The 17,401-nt window shown below is 42.0% G+C and overlaps 1 protein-coding gene across 2 annotated transcripts in view; it reads right to left on the reverse strand.

Moving 5' to 3' along the window:
* The window catches only part of HPS3 (HPS3 biogenesis of lysosomal organelles complex 2 subunit 1), a 178,374-nt gene that overhangs the window by 85,557 nt on the left and 75,416 nt on the right, over positions 1-17,401 (reverse strand). For both annotated transcript variants that reach the window (XM_053709994.1, XM_053709993.1), the window contains exon 12: positions 9,172-9,402. In XM_053709994.1, the coding sequence (XP_053565969.1) occupies positions 9,172-9,402 (231 nt within the window). The remainder of the gene's footprint in view (positions 1-9,171; positions 9,403-17,401) is intronic.

A 17,401-nucleotide genomic window follows, 5' to 3' on the forward strand; every position in this document is an offset into this window, starting at 1 on the left:
AAGATCCACTTACATTTTTCAAAGACCGGACATCCATCCTCATCCAAGCGGCAGAAGTCCTCAGCGAAGCCGGCAGAAGTCTTCATCCAAGCGGGCCGAAGTCCTCCTCGAAGCCTTCATCCAGACGGCATCTTCTATCTTCATCCATCTGGCGCGGAGCATCCTCTTCTTACGACGACACTTGCAGAATTAAGTTTCCCTTTAAATGACGTCATCCAAGATGGTGTCCCTTACATTCCGATTGGCTGATAGAATTAAGGTGGAAAAAATCCTATTGGCTGTTGCAATCAGCCAATAGGATTGAGCTTTCATCCTATTGGCTGATCGAACCAGCCAATAGGATTGAGCTCGCATTCTATTGGCTGATTGGGATAGCCAATAGAATGCGAGCTCAATCCTATTGGCTGATTGGATCAGCCAATAGGATGAAAGCTCAATCCTATTGGCCGATTGCAACAGCCAATAGGATTTTTTTCACCTTAATTCCTATTGGCTGATAGAATTCTATCAGCCAATCGGAATGTAAGGGATGCCATCTTGGATGACTTCATTTAAAAGAAACTTCATTCTGCAAGAGACGTCGTAAGAAGAGGATGCTCCGCGACGGATGTCTTGAAGATGGAGCTGCTCCGCGCCGGATGGATGAAGATAGAAGATGCTGTCTGGATAAAGACTTCTGTCCGGTTGGATGAAGATTTCTGCCGGCTTTGCGGAGGACTTCTGCCGCATGGATGAGGATGGATGTCCGGTCTTCGTAAACTGTAAGTGCATCTTCGGTTAGTGTTAGTTTTTTTTTTAAGGGTTATTGGGTGGGTTTTATTTTTAGCTTAGGGTTTGGGCTGAAAAAGAGCTAAATGCCCTTTTAAGGGCAATGCTCATCCAAATGCCCTTTTCAGGGCAATGGGGAGCTGCAGTTTTTTAGATCGGTTTTTATTTGGGGGGTTTGGTTGTGTGGGTTGTGGGTTTCACTGTTGGGAAGGGGGGTGTTTGTATTTTATTTTACAGGTAAAAGAGCTGATTTTGTTGGGGCGATGCCCCGCAAAAGGCCCTTTTAAGGGCCATTGTTAGTTTATTGTAGGCTAGGGTTTTTTTTGGGGGGGGGGATTTTTTATTTTGATAGGGCTATTGGATTAGGTGTAATTAGTTTAAATATTTGATCATTTCTTTTTTATTTTGTGTAACAGTGTTTTTTATTTTGTGTAACTTAGCGTTTTTTTATTTTGTGTAACTTAGTTGTTATTTTTTTGTAACTTAGTAATTATTTATAGTAGATTTAAAAAACTTGAGTAAGATTAGGTTTTTAAATATGTTATATAGTTAATTTAATTGTTAGTTTAATGTAATTTTAGTATAATAGTTAGGGTAGGTTAATTAATAGTTTAATATAATTTTAGTATAATAGTTAGGGTAGGTTAATTAATAAGGCAAGAGGGGACTCCAGATAGTGCAGAAAAAAAGCCCTTTAACAGCGGTTGTAACCTCAATTTACCCGGAGTGCCATAGCAAACGGCGGATCAAGCCAGGAGATAAGACAAAAGTACAAAAGATAGCAGGCACTGCTGAGTTAGTAAAAATAAAAAGTATATATTTATTGGTTCCACATAAAAATGAAGAGCTCCCAGACAGGGGACAATACAAAAGGAATGTCTTACGCGTTTCACGCCCCCTAGTGGCGCTTAATCATAGACTGCAGGTGCAGTTATGAGGCCACCTATTTATGCAAAGAGCAGCAACAGGTTAACCCCTAACTGACCACAAAAAAAGTTAAAAGCATACTCAGTGCAGAGTAAGGTATAAGAAAGCAACATTGCTTGTACAATATAATAACAGTGATATGGGGGCGTGAAACGCATAAGACATTCCTTTTGTGTTGTCCCCTGTCTGGGAGCTCTTCATTTTCTGTGGAACCAATAAATATATACTTTTTATTTTTACTAACTCAGTAGTGTCTGCTATATTTTGTACTTTAGGTTAATTAATAATTTAATATAGTTTAATGTAATTTTAGTATAATAGTTAGGGTAGGTTAATTAGTAATTTAATATAGTTTATTTTAATTCTAAAGGTAAGTTTAAATGTATTATAAGATAGGGATGAGTTAATATTTAATGTAAAGTAAGCGAGTTGTTAGGTTTAGGGGTTAATAGCTTAATTTAGTTTATGGCGATGTGGGGGGATGACAGTTTATGGGTTAATAGGTTTAGTAAGTGGTAGTGATGTGGGAGGCCAGGGGTTAGGGGTTAATACATTTATTTAGTTGCGGAGGGGTCCGGGAGCGTCGGGATAGGGGTTAATAACTTTATTAGAGTTGCAGAGGGCTCCGGGAGCGGAGGTATAGGGGTTAATACTTTTATTTAGGTTGCGGTGGGGTCCGGGAGCGGCGGGATAGGGGTTAAACATTTTAGTATAGTTGCGGTGTTTAGCGACAGGGTATAAATAAAGTTGGTGAGATTGATGACTGTTAGTTAACAACAGTCAGCTGATCATCGCCCCGTACTTGGTGCACAGCTTTTTTGATAAATATGGAGAGCGTATTCAGGTCCGTGGCCGCGATGTTAGGCGAGCATATTGGTGCGGGCGAATGCACCATAGTTGACGGCTTGATAATTCGGCCTCTATGTATTCAAATCCATTGAAAGTGGTAAACGCATGGCTAGAGGCTTTAAATGTTTGGCACTCAGAGAGGGCCACGCAGCATTTCTATACAATTTGATGAAAACCTTTACGCAACCAAGTAGGTAATAACCATGCCCATGATTCAATAAAACCCCCCATAAATTATGCTTACCAGATAATTTAATTTTCTTCTGTATAAGGAGAGTCCACGGCATCATTCCCTACTGTTGGAAAATACTGAACCTGGTCACCAGGAGGAGGCAAAGACACCCCAGCCAAATGCTTAAATACCTCTCCCACTTCCCCCATCCCCCAGTCATTCTGCTGAGGGAACACGGAACAGTAGGAGAAATATCAGGGTATAAATGGTGCCAGAAGAAAAATACAATTTAGAGGGCCGCCCATCGGAGAACACGGGCGGGGGCCGTGGACTCTCCTTATACAGAAGGAAATTACATTTTCTGGTAAGCATAATTTATGTTTTCCTTCTCAATATAAGGAGAGTCCATGGCATCATTCCTTACTGTTGGGAAACTTATACCCAAGCTCTAGAGGACACTGAATGATAATTGGACAAAAAGAGAGGCGGACCCTAATCTGCGGGCACCACAGCCTGCAAAAACTTTCTCCCGAAAACTGCCTCAGTCAAAAGCTAAAACATCAAACTTGTAAAATTTAAAAAAAGTATGTAAGGAGGACCAGGTAGCCGCCTTACAAATCTGATCCATAGAGGCCTCGTTCTTGAAGGCCCAAGAGGAAGCCACTGCTCTAGTAGAATGAGCCGTAATGCTCTGAGGAGGTTTATGTTGCGCTGTGTCATAAGCTAAGCGGATAACACTCCTTAACCAAAAAGATAAGGAAGTCTAAGAGACCTTCTGCCCCTTATGTTTCCCGGAATAGACAACAAACAAGGAAGAATATTTTACATGTACCAATTTTATTATGTGCTTGTCAACCCTGTGCAATAAAAGTTTTTAAATTTGTTTTAACCTAACTTGAGCCTGGAGTTTGAATACAAGCATACCACTACCAGACAGTCCATCATACAGGAAAGCCGCCATTTCTAGGAAAGAGCCGGAGAGAGCCAGCTGGTCAGCTCTGAGTACCAGCCCGCTTCCACAAGCACACTGGTGTGCTGTGCTAAATTGTGAGTACCCTGTGCACACAATACTTGGAGTGTATGCCGAGTTTTACCGATTGATACACACATTTGTGCGCCTCTCTTCTTTTATCTCATCTTTCCAGCTAACACGTTTTCCTTCCTGGGATCGTTGTGGAGAGTGCAGCCGTGGGAAAGTTTCCCTAGCCTTGGACCGATTTGGATCTATAGGACCCCTAGGAATCTACATTCAACATCACCAACCACATATGGACATTGAATCTAACGCCATTTAATGAGGTTCCCCTTTCCATTATTATTTATTGTTATTGCATAATTGTTTGATTTTATAGCAGCATTTATACGAACATTATTGTCATAAGTTCATGTTGTTAATTGTTCATTCTATTTCATATGTTGTGCATAGTGAGCGCCCTCTGGTGACCTAGGTCATTTATCTATTTTTAAACAAGGAAGAAGTTTGTCTAAAATCCTTAGTATCCTGAAGATAGAACTTCAAGGCACAAACCACGTCCAAATTATGAAGCAGGCGTTCCTTCGAAGGAGGAGGATTGGGATACAAGGAAGGAAACCCAATCTCTTGATTGATGTTGCGGTCTGACACGACCTTAGGAAGAAAACCTAACTTAGTATGCAGGACAGCCTTATCAGAATGGAACACCAGATAAGGAGGCTCACATTACAAGGCAGCAATCTCAGATACTCTGCGCACAGAAGCAATAGCCAGTATAAAAAGAACCTTCCAGGACAACAATTTAATGTCAATTTCATGCATAGGCTCAAATGGAGCCCGTTGCAAAACCTTAAGAACAAGATTTAGACTCCAAGGAGGAGACTTAGATCAAAACACAGGTCTGATCCTAGTCTGAGCCTTAACAAAGGACTGTACACCTGGAAGATCCGAGAGCCTCTTGTGCAGTAAAACAGACAGGGCCGAAATCTGTCCCCTCAGTGAATAGGCAGAAAGGCCCTTCTCCAGTCCATTCTGAAGAAACGATAGGATCCTGGCAACCCTAACTTTATGCCAGGAAAATACACGTTCTTCACACCAGAATAAGTAGGTTCTCTAAATGTGACGAGTAACCGGCTTACATGCTTGAATGAGAGTATAAATAACTCTCTCAGAAAAACCTCTCTTGGCTAAAACTAAACGTTCAATATACACGCACTCAGCCTCAGAGAATCTAGATTTTGCTGAACAAAAGGACCTTGTTCCAGCAGATCCCTGCGACAAGGTAACTTCCATGGAGGAGAAGACGACAATTCTCTCGACGTGTTGTCCAGAAAGATCTGTTGAGACAGATCCGAATGATTGCCGTTCTACTGTCTCAGCATGCACAGTTGCAGCGGTCTGAGACGTAACCTGGCAAAGGGAATGATGTCCATGCTGGACACCATGAGACCAATTACCTCCATACACTGAGCCACAGAGGGCCTTAAGGAGGTACAGAGGGCAAGACATGCCGAAGCAAGCCTGCAACGTCTCTGGTCTGTTAGAAATATCCTCATGGATATGGAGTCTATTATAGTACTCAGGAATTCTACCCTGGTGCTTGGAATAAGAGAACTCTTTTCTAGGTTTATTTTCCATCCATGAGATCGAAGAAGAGAGAGAAGAGATTCCGAATGGTCCTCCACCAGATGAAAAGATGGTGCTTGTACCAGAATATCGTCCAATTAGGGAGCTACTGCTATACCCCGGGTTCTGGCAACGGCTAGAAAAGCCCCTAGAACCTTCGTAAAAATTCTTGGAGCAGTAGCTAGACCAAATGGAAGTGCAATCAACTGGAAGTGCTGGTCCAGGAATGCAAACCTTAGGAACGGGAAGTAATCCTTGTGGATTGGAACGTGAAGGTAAGCATCCTTCAGATCTATAATGGTCATGAACTGTCCTTCCTGAACTAAGGGAAGGAAGGACCTTATCATCTCCATCTTGAACGAGGAGATGTTTAGAAATTTGTTTAAGCACTTTAGGTCCAGAATCAGGCGGAAAGTTCCCTCCTTCTTTGGGACCATAAAAAGGTTTGAATAGTATCCCAAACCTCTTTCCCCGATAGGTACCGGGACAATGACCCCTAAGGAGGACAGATCCTGCAAGCACCCCAACAGATCCCGCAAGCACTTTCCTCTTTTCTGGTCTGAAAGACAGGCTTGAGAGGAGAAATCTGCCCTTGGGTGAATGAGACTTAAAACCTTAATTCTCTGAGCTATGACCTCCAGGACACATGGATCCTGCACGTCCCTGAACCAAGTTTCTGAAAAAAAGCGATAGTCTGCCCCCTACACGATCCAGCGCCGGATCGGGGGCCGCCCCTTTATGCCGATTTAGTCTTGCCGGGCTTCTTGCTCTGCTTGGATTTATTCCAGGACTGAGCCAGCTTCAAAGTACTCTTGGTTGCTCAGGCTTAGCGGAGGGCTGCTGTCGTTGGGATTTATCAGAACGAAAGGAACGAAAATTAGAACTTTGTCCCTTAGACTTGTTCTTTTTATCTTGCGGTAGGAAGGCACCCTTGCCAGTAACCGTGGAGATAATGGAATCTAGGCCTGGACCAAATAAAATCTTTCCTTTAAAGGGAAGGGAAAGATGTCTGGACTTAGAAGACATATCCGCAGACCAGGACTTCAGCCAGAGCGCCCGACGGGCCTGAACCGAAAAGCCAGAAACCTTAGCATTTAGGCAAATAATCTGCATGTTTGCATCACATATAAAATAATTAGCAATTCTCAAGGCTTTAATTCTTTCCTGGATAACGTTGAGGGGACCCTGCAACTAGATCAATTCCGATAAGGAAACGCACCAGTAGGTAGCTGCTCCAGCAACTGCAGCACCGGTTGAAGAGTTCCATCTTCTTATCCATCGGCTCTCTGAACGACAAGCTAACTTAAAGCAGGATAGTAGTACGTTTGGCAAGCGTGGAGATGCGCCATCCACCTTAGGGACGAAACCCCACAACACCAATTAAGAGTCTGGGACCGGGAATATTTTTTTAAAGGAAGACGAAGGGGAAAAGGAAGATCCAATTCTGTCCCATTCGTTCTTAATAATGTTCGCCATCTTTACAGGCACAGGTAAAGTTAAAGGCACTACCCTGTCCTCGTAAACTCTGTCTAATTTAGGAATCAAAGGTTCATCAGGCAGCTTGGTCTCTGGAACCTCTAATGTAGACAGGACTTCCTTTAGAAGAAAACGGAAGTGTTCAATTTTAAATCTAAAGGCTGGTTCCTCCGCAGCATGAGGCTTAGAGGCAGCAGACTCCGTCCCAGAAAGTTCACCCTCTGAAGCCTCAGAGTGCGACTCATCCTCGGATAACTGAGACAAAGCAGAGAAATCCAATAAATTAGATGATGACCCCTGGGCAGGAGAGCTATGTTTAACCTTCCGCTTGCGTTTAGCAGGGCGAGGTAAAGCACTGAGGGCCTCAGACACCGCCGTTTTTAACTGCGTGGTAAAATCTGATGGTAAAAGGCCCCCTCCAGAAGGAGGATCAAGCGTGCTATGGGAAGCTGCGTGTGTAGAAGGAGATGACTGTTGGGTATGCACCTCACGGGACGGCGAGTCCTCAGAGGTGGATGGCTCAATGGTACTAAAGAGGTTAACCTTCTTTGACCTAATAACGTTGTCAAGGCATGTGGAACATAGTTGAGAGGGCGGGCTTACCAAGGCCTCCTCACAACATAAACAGGTATTACTATTTGGAATAGAGGGAGTACCCTCTAGTATCTCAGAATCCTCCATAGCTTAAGTTAATGACAGTAGGACACAGAAATTAAACGATCTTTATTTCTCAAAAAACGGCACCTTTATACTCCCAATGGCTGGGGCACTCACCACGTCCTAGACACAGACAAAACAGAGAAATAGCGTCTTCTTCCACAGCCAGCTTGGTCAGGAAAGAGGAAATGAAAGCTAGACCAGTCCCGGTCACATGGTGCGCAAGGCAGGACCGCCCCTGCTATGAGAAAAAGCGCACCAAGGTACAAGCTGAGCAACACTCAAAGTGAAAGTAAAAGCCTGTGCTTTCCAGCCCTATAACAAACAGCCTATGAGCCCAATAAAATCTCGCACATAAAGCAGCATAAGATCAAAGCTTCACATTTGATTAAACCCCACTGTTCAATAATCCCCCTCAGGAGATATTAACCCAAGATTCTATTAAGATAAAAGGAGCCACACTGTGACCCTGTCTACTAATGTTTTCAACATATGTAAAAATTGAAACGATCTTACCAGAATCCATGCCGTGGAACAGAAACACAGACTCTCAAGTGTGACAGTCTTGTAGCATCACTCCTGACATGGACTTTAATGAGAAAAACAAGCAGGCAGTGAAACTCGTCAACACTGATTGCTTAGGAGCTGTTAGCAGGCAGTCTGGATGGTTTCGCAGAAAGACTCTGCCTGCATCTCCAGACTCTAACTTTCATCAATGCTCTCACTGAGAGGCTGACAAGACTACTAAGGGCTAGATTTATTAAAGTTGAGGCATACAGGGGCGCGTATACGCGCCCCTGTACGCCTCAGCTCGCCTGTGGCGGGGCGAAAATACCCGCAGGTATTCGGCATTGCACACGAGCGCAATTTTGCGCTCGCGTGCAATCCCGCCCCCTGCCCGCGCACAGCCAATCACGCGCGGGCAGGAGCTGTCAATCTCCTCGGTCTGACTAGACCGAGGAGATTGAATTTCGCCAGATTAGAGGTGGCGAAGAGGCTCAGGAAGCAGCAGTCTGGTGACCGCTGCTTGATAAATGACGGTGAGCAAGTTCTTGAGAGAACTTGCTGCCGTATGGGCTTAATAAATCTAGCCCTTAAAATTCCAGTCCCATATCAAAGGGCAGATACCCCTCCTAAGGAACTACTCCGAATCTTCTGACACTTCTCTGCCATCCTCCTGTTAAACGAAAGGCAAAGAATGACTGGGGGATGGGGGAAGTGGGAGAGGTATTTAAGCCTTTGGCTGGGTTGTCTGTCTCCTCCTGGTGGCCAGGTTCAGTATTTCCCAACAGTAAGGAAGGATGCAGTGGATTCTCCCTATATTAAGAAGGAAATAAATATTTCCAATTTACTTTTTCTTTAAAATTTACTTTATCGTCCTCTTAGTATACATTGTTGTACTTTACATCTGCGCATACCTAGGTAGGCTCAGAAACATGCATGTGTCTTAAGCAATATATGGCATCAGTATTTGCAGCCATGTTTGTAATATTTTTACACATTGTTGCAGAAACCGCAGTCATAGTGCTCAAGAAATGTGCAGGCAGCTGAGCCTACCTCTATTTTCTATTATGGAAAGGGGCTAAATTTCAACATAGGACACTTAAGAGAAAAAAGTAAATTGGATTTTATTAAATAGCATGCATGCTCTATCTGACTCAAATAACTTTTACATTTTGACTTCTATGTCCTTTACATAATTTGATATAAAAATAGCTGTCACCTCTGAATGGCGTTGTAGCTCAGCTTCATAAGTCTTGCAATCCTGCATTTTCAGTGCCATAGTAGCTTTTGCAAGAGAGACTAAGGCTGAAGGCCCGCAAGGATTTAAATTTTGTAGATAGTCCATGGCCTTTTTCGGGCACACATTTTTCATGCAAGGACTGCACAATACATGAGGCAGTTGGCTTTGGTCCATTGTTTTAAATATGTGCAGTACTTTCAAAGCCATTTCCTATAAAAAAGACAAAACAGTGAAAAACAACATTTATGCTTACCTGATAAATTTATTTCTTTTGAGGTGATGAGAGTCTATGAGTTCATTACTTCTGGGACACAACTTCTAACCACTAGAAGAAGGAAAGATCCCTAAAACTCCAAACGTATTATATCCCTCCCAGCTCACTGATTGCCAAGTATTATGTATAGCAAAGTACGGAAATGGAGAAAGGTAGGTAAGGATAGAACAGGGAAATGAGGTGCAAAACTAGAACTGCCGTCAAAAAAATTAAAAATTTAAATATAAAGGGTGGGCGCCACATGGACTCACCACTTCAAAAGAAATTAATTATTCAAGCAAGCATAAATTTAGTTTTCTTCCATACGGTGGTGAGAGTGCATGAGTTCATTACTTCTATTTTATTATTATCAGGTATTTGCTGAGCGCCAACAGATTCCGCAGCGCTAAGAACATAGGTGGTATACAAAATAACATTTACAGTGGTCAAGTGAGTACAGGGCCCTGCCGAGAGTTGCACTGTTGTAGTCGGCTCTTATGAATGTGAACTACAAACACCTGGGCTCGTAGGTGCTATAGAGTTTAAGGGGATAGCAGTGGAGATAGGAAGGTTATTGTAGGTTGTATGCATCCCTGAATAGTAGAGTCTCCAGGGAGCGCTTGAAGCTTTTAAAACTAGGGGAGAGTCTTGTGGAGTGAGGCAGAAAGTTCCATAAGATGGGAGCCAGTCTGGAAAAATCTTGTAAACGGGAATGTGAGGAGGTAACAAGAAAGAAGGAGAGTAGGGGATCATGAGCGGAGCGAAGGGGACAGGAGGGAGAATATCTGGAGACAAGGTTTGAGATGTAGGGGGGGGGGGGCAGTGTAGTTGAGGGCTTTGTGTGTCAGAGTGAGAATTTTGTGTTTAAAGGGCCACTAAACCCAAAATCTTTCTTTCATGAATCAGATAGAACATACAAATTTAAACAACATTACAATTTACTTCTATTATTTATTTTGCTTCATTTTTTAGATATCCATATTTGAAGAAAAAGCAATGCACATGGGTGAGCCAATCACATGAGGCTTCTATGTGCAGCAACCAATCAGCAGCTACTGAGCATATCTAGATATGCTTTTCAGCAAAGAATATCAAGAGAATAACACAAACTAGATAATAGAAGTAAATTAGAAAGATGTTTAAAAATGCATTATCTTTCTAAATCATGAAAGAAAAAATGTGGGTGTCATGGCCCTTTAATTCTGGAGGCAAGAGGAAGCCGGTGAAGGGAGAGAGGTTCAGCAGATGAAGAGCGACGTGTAAGGAAGATGAACCTGGCAGAGGCGTTCATTATGGATTGTAAAGGAGCTAGGCGGCAGCAAGGGAGACCAGAGAGGATGGAGTTGCTGTAGTCGAGGCGGGAAAGGATGAGAGAGTGGATTAAAATCTTAGTTGTGCCTTGTATGTCTAATTTTAGAGATGTTTTTAAGGTGGAAGCGGCAGGCTTTAGCCAAGGACTGAATGTGAGGAGTGAAACATAGGTTTGAGTCAAGTGTGAACCCAAGACATCGAGCATGTGGGGTTGAGGTAATGATGGAGATCAAAAGTTATAGAGAAATGGGGGATGGAGATTTTGGAAGAAGGGAGGAAAATAAGGAGCTCAGTTTTGGAGAGATTTAGCTTGAGGTAGTGAGAGGACATCCAAGATGAGATATGAGAGAGACAGTTGGTGACACGGGTTAGCAAGGAAGGAGATAGTTCTGGTGCAGAGAGGTAGATTTGGGTGTCATCGGCATACAAATGATAATAAAACCTGTGGGACTTTATTAAGGAACCTAATAAGGACGTGTAGCTTGAGAAGAGGAGGGGACAGAAGACAGAGCCTTGCGGTACCCCAACAGAAATAGGTAACGGGGCAGAGGATGTCCCAGAGAAGGCTACACTAAAAGTATGGTTAGACAGATAGAAGGAGAACCATGAGAGAGCTGTGTCGCAGATGTTGAAGGAATGGAGGGTTTGGAGCAAAAGAGGGTGGTCGACAGTATCAAAGGCTGCAGACGGATCAAGGAGGATAAGTAGAGAGAAGTAGCCTTTGGATTTGCTGTAAGTAGGTCGTTGGTAACCTTAACAATTGCTGTCTCTGTGGAGTGTAGGGGGCGAAATCCAGTATGCAATGGTTCAAGGAGGGAGTTTAGTGTAAGGAAATGGGATATATGTGCATATACTAGCTTTTCAAGAAGCTTTGAGGCAAGAGGGAGTAGGGAAAAAAATAGGGCGGTAGTTGGATGGGGAGGTTGGATCGAGAGAAGGTTTTTTGAGGATAGGTGTGACCAGTGCATGTTTAAGAGATGAGGAAAATATACCAGTGCTGAAATCTGCAGAGGTACCATGTCAGAGAAGTATGCCAGGGCTGAGGATGAGTGTATAATTTCCAAGCTATGGTAGATGGGGCGAGATTGTCAACGACCGATGTAAGGGTGGAGTTGTAGTGGCAGATAGATTCATCAGGGCAGGAAAAGGAGGGGATGGAAGAGAGGAGAGGTTCGAGAGCTAGCGAGCTGTTGCTGATCTAATGACTTGATTCTTCTGTGAAGTTTGGTGTGAGGGGTAGCAGGAGGGAAAGTTGTAGGGAGGGAAGTGATGTTACAAGTGAGGAGGTGATAGTCAGAAAGAGGAAAAGGGGAGTTTGTGAAGTTCTTCTAGGAACTAATACCACGAGTAATAAAGGTGGGATAAAATTTTGAAAAGACAGGCACCTAATTTCCAGACACTGCAGCCTGGAGAACTTTCCTACCAAAAGCCCCTTCTGAAGAAGCAAAAGCATCAAAATGGTAAAATTTATTAAAGGTATTAAAGGATTACCATGTTGCTGCCTTGCAGATTTGTTCAATACTCCAGGAAGTAGAAACTGATCTGGTAGAATGAGCCGTAATGCATTTGTGCATTTAGAGGGAAGCTTTTTCCGCCTCCAAGTAAGGCTTGCAAATTAAAGGGACACTGAACCCAATTTTTTTCTATCGTGATTCAGATACAGCATGCAATTTTAAGCAACTTTCTAATTTACTCCTATTATCAAATTTTCTTCATTCTCTTTATCTTTATTTGATAAGCAAGAATGTAAGTTTAGAAGCCGGTCCATTTTTGGTGAACAACCTGGGTTGTTCTTGCTGATTGGTGGATAAATTCACCGACCAATAAACAAGTGCTGTCCATAGCCTGCACCAAAAATTGGCTGACTTCTTAGCTTAGATGTCTTCTTTTTTAAATAAAGATAGCACAAGAACGAAGAAAAATTAATAATAGGAGTAAATTAGAAAGTTGCTTAAAATTGCATGCTCTATCTGAATCATGAAAGAAACAATTTAGGTTCAGTATCCTTTTAAGACTTTTAACCAAGAAGCCAAAGTAACAGCTGTGGCCTTCTGGCCCTTATGTGGTCGCGAGAAATTAATAAAGCTTGAGCCTTTTCTGGATTCTTTGGAATGTTGGACAGTAGAAACCTTCCTCTAGGAGGCCTTGATCTGAAACTTATTCTGTACCCCTGGAAAACAATGTTCAATACCCAGAAAAACTGTTGTAACACAAAGTAAGAGGCTGATGCAAAACATGCAATACTAACAGCTGGTATGAATAAGAAAGGCCTTGTTGAAAGGCCTTTTTGTCAAAAGATTCAAATTGCCTGTCCATGGGATCCTTAAATGAAGTACTATCCTTTTAGGGAATAGTAGTTCCTTTAGCCAAGGTGGAAATAGCTCTGTCTACTTTGGGAATAGTTAGGAGGATGGTAATGGAAACATACTCTTAAATTGTGAAGCTGGATTATAAGGAACACCAGGCCTAGACCATTCCTTAAGGGACACTGAACCCAATTTTTTTCTTTCGTGATTCAGATAGAGAAGGCAATTTTAAGCAACTTTCTAATTTACTCATATTATAAATTTTTCTTTGTTCTCTTGCTATCTTTATTTGAAAAATAATTCAGAACTCTGAACAGCACTTGTTCATTGGTGGATGAATTTATCCACCAATCAGCAAGAACAACCCAGGTTGTTCACCAAAAGTGGGCCGGCATCTAAACTTACATTCTTGCATTTCAAATAAAGATAGCAAGAGAATGAAGAAAATTTGATAATAGGAGTAAATTAGAAAGTTGCTTAAAATTGCATGCTCTATCTGAATCACGAAAGCAAAAAATTGGGTTCAGTGACCCTTTAGTAATTATCTCAGTAATTGACTCAGTTACTGGAAAAAACGCAATAGCTTTAGGGTTTGAAAATTAGATCCAATTGCTTAACTGACTTTTCCTAATTTGGCTTAAGATCCTGAACTCTTAGCGTACATAAAATTTCTTTTTGCAGAGTACAAATGTGTTCCAGCTTGAACATAAAAAAGTAAGAATGTGAGTCTTGTTCAGGGCTGGATCCCTGATCATCAGAAATATATTCATCCTCAGAAGAATGATCTAAGGAGTCAGAATCTAAATCCTTGCAAATATTTTTCAATTTAAAGGGACATAAAACAAGTTGGGAAAGAGACGCAATATAATATGTACTTTATTACTTTACCTGCAAATTTATACTGCAGTGCCTTGCCATTAACCCTTTCTTTTTAGTTTCTGAATGGTAAAGCTCTAAATCCCCCCACACATTTCCTTCTATGGCTGTATCTATATCTATTGTAGTTTTGGTAGAATGCTAAAGTGCATAGGGATTATCTGATGGAGCATGCCTAGAAGCTGTGAACTCATGCACATATCTCAACCTGTTTTATGTCCCTTTAATATTTTGTGAGCCAGAAGGGGAAGACAAATCCCCAGAAGGATACGTCAGACTTAGATCTTTTGTGCTTACTTGGAGGAGGCATTGCCACCAACAATTCAGAAACAGTAGAACGCTCAAAATCTTTGAATCCTGGAGCAAAATCTGACTAACTCCCTTGTACAGTTTAAACAGAGAGAGGACAGACTTCTTTAGAAGCAAAAGCAAAACATTTTTTTGTGATTGGCATGAGTCAGGTGATCCAAGCAAGTGTTGCAAAGCTGTGCTGGAGTACACTAGAAACAAGTTTTCACATTAAACACTTTAAATGTATTGCAAAATCTGCAAATCTACCCTATAAAGGATCTAAGATACCAGACAGTTCCAGTATGCTCCTACTGCAGACACATGAAGTGATAACACAAGATAGTACACCACATAAGATTCAGTATTGTATGCAGAGGGAAATAAATTATTCAGGGATCTTTACAGTAAGAGAATAAGAGGAGCACAAATAGAAAGGGAAAGTATAAGAGTCAACAAAATAGGAGCAGGGGAAAAATAATGTGAGCAAAAAAGAATAAAAACAACCCAGAAAAACAGGATGGGGTGTTGTGGACTCTCACCACCATGAAATCCATTACCCCCTGGGTACTAATACCCAAGCTGTGGAGTCCATGAGAAATAACAGAAAATGATGGGATCTAAGGAACACCTTTGTTCCACGAGAAACTAAATCCTTAACTGGGAGATTCTAACGGCTAGATTTAGAGTTTTGTCGGTAACGACCCGCGTAGCTAACGCTGGCTTTTTTCCCCCCGCACCTTTTAAATAACTCTGGTATTGAGAGTCCACAGAATGGCTGCGTTAGGCTCCAAAAAAGGAGCGTAGAGCATATTTAACGCAACTTCAACTCTTGATACCAGAGTTGCTTACGGACGCGGCCAGCTTCAAAAACGTGCTCGTGCACGATTCCCCCATAGGAAACAATGGGGCTGTTTGTGCTGAAAAAAAACCTAACACCTGCAAAAAAGCCGCGTTCAGCTCCTAACGCAGCCCCATTGTTTCCTATGGGGAAACACTTCCTACGTCTGCACCTAACACTCTAACATGTACCCAGAGTCTAAAGACCCCTAACCTTACACTTATTAACCCCTAATCTGCCGCCCCCGCTATCGCTGACCCATGCATATTATTATTAACCCCTAATCTGCCGCTCCGTAAACCGCTGATACTTACATTATCCCTATGTACCCCTAATCTGCTGTCCCTAACACCGCCGACCCCTATATTATATTTATTAACCCCTAATCTGCCCCCCACAACGTCGCCTCCACTTATTAACCCCTAATCTGCCGACCGGACCGCTCCGCTATTATAATTAAGTTATTAACCCCTAATCCGCATCACTAACCCTATAATAAATAGTATTAACCCCTAATCTGCCCTCCCTAACATCGCCGACACCTAACTTCAAACATTAACCCCTAATCTGCCGACTGGAGCTCACCGCTATTCTAATAAATGTATTAACCCCTAAAGCTAAGTCTAACCCTAACACTAACACCCCCCTAACTTAAATATAATTTAAATCTAACGAAATTAATTAACTCTTATTAAATAAATTATTCCTATTTAAAGCTAAATACTTACCTGTAAAATAAATCCTAATATAGCTACAATATAAATTATAATTATATTATAGCTATTTTAAGATTTATATTTATTTTACAGGTAACTTTGTATTTATTTTAACCAGGTACAATAGCTATTAAATAGTTAAGAACTATTTAATAGCTAAAATAGTTAAAATAATTACAAAATTACCTGTAAAATAAATCCTAACCTAAGTTACAATTAAAACCAACACTACACTATCAATAAATTAATTAAATACAATATCTACAAATAAATACAATGAAATAAACTAACTAAAGTACAAAAAATAAAAAAGAACTAAGTTACAAAAAATAAAAAAATATTTACGAACATCAGAAAAATATTACAACAATTTTAAACTAATTACACCTACTCTAAGCCCCCTAATAAAATAACAAAGACCCCCAAAATAAAAAATGCCCTACCCTATTCTAAATTACTAAAGTTCAAAGCTCTTTTACCTTACCAGCCCTGAACAGGGCCCTTTGCGGGGCATGCCCCAAAGAATTCAGCTCTTTTGCCTGTAAAAAAAAACATACAATACCCCCCCCAACATTACAATCCACCACCCACATACCCCTAATCTAACCCAAACCAACCTTAAATAAACCTAACACTAAGCCCCTGAAGATCTTCCTACCTTGTCTTCACCATGCCAGGTATCACTGATCGTTCCAGGCTCCGAAATCTTCATCTAAGCCCAAGCGGGGGCTAGACATCCATCATCCGACGGCTGAAGAAGTCCAGAAGAGGCTCCAAAGTCTTCATCCTATCCGGGAAGAAGAGTAGATCCGGACCGGCAACCATCTTCTTCCAAGCGGCATCTTCTATCTTCATCCGATGAGGACCGGCTCCATCTTGAAGACCTCCACCGCGGACCCATCTTCCTCTTCCGACGACTTCCCGACGAATGACGGTTTCTTTAAGGGACGTCATCCAAGATGGCGTCCCTCGAATTCCGATTGGCTGATAGGATTCTATCAGCCAATCGGAATTAAGGTAGTAAAATTCTGATTGGCTGATGGAATCAGCCAATCAGAATCAAGTTCAATCCGATTGGCTGATTCAATCAGCCAATCAGATTGAGCTCGCATTCTATTGGCTGTTCCGATCAGCCAATAGAATGCGAGCTCAATCTGATTGGCTGATCGGATCAGCCAATCGGATTGAACTTGATTCTGATTGGCTGATTCCATCAGCCAATCAGAATTTTCCTACCTTAATTCCGATTGGCTGATAGAATCCTATCAGCCAATCGGAATTCGAGGGACGCCATCTTGGATGACGTCCCTTAAAGGAACCGTCATTCGTCGGAAGAAGAAGATGCGTCGGCGGTGGAGGTTTTCACGATGGAGCCGGTCCTCATCGGATGAAGATAGAAGATGCCGCTTGGAAGAAGATGGTTGCCGGTCCAGATCTACTCTTCTTCCCGGATAGGATGAAGACTTTGGAGCCTCTTCTGGACTTCTTCAGCTGTTGGATGATGGATGTCTAGCCCCCGCTTGGGCTTAGATGAAGATTTCTGAGCCTGGAACGATCGGTGATACCTGGCATGGTGAAGACAAGGTAGGAAGATCTTCAGGGGCTTAGTGTTAGGGGG

Source organism: Bombina bombina, chromosome 4 (genome assembly GCF_027579735.1).
Source record: "Bombina bombina isolate aBomBom1 chromosome 4, aBomBom1.pri, whole genome shotgun sequence".
NCBI classification, from domain to species: Eukaryota; Metazoa; Chordata; class Amphibia; order Anura; family Bombinatoridae; genus Bombina; species Bombina bombina.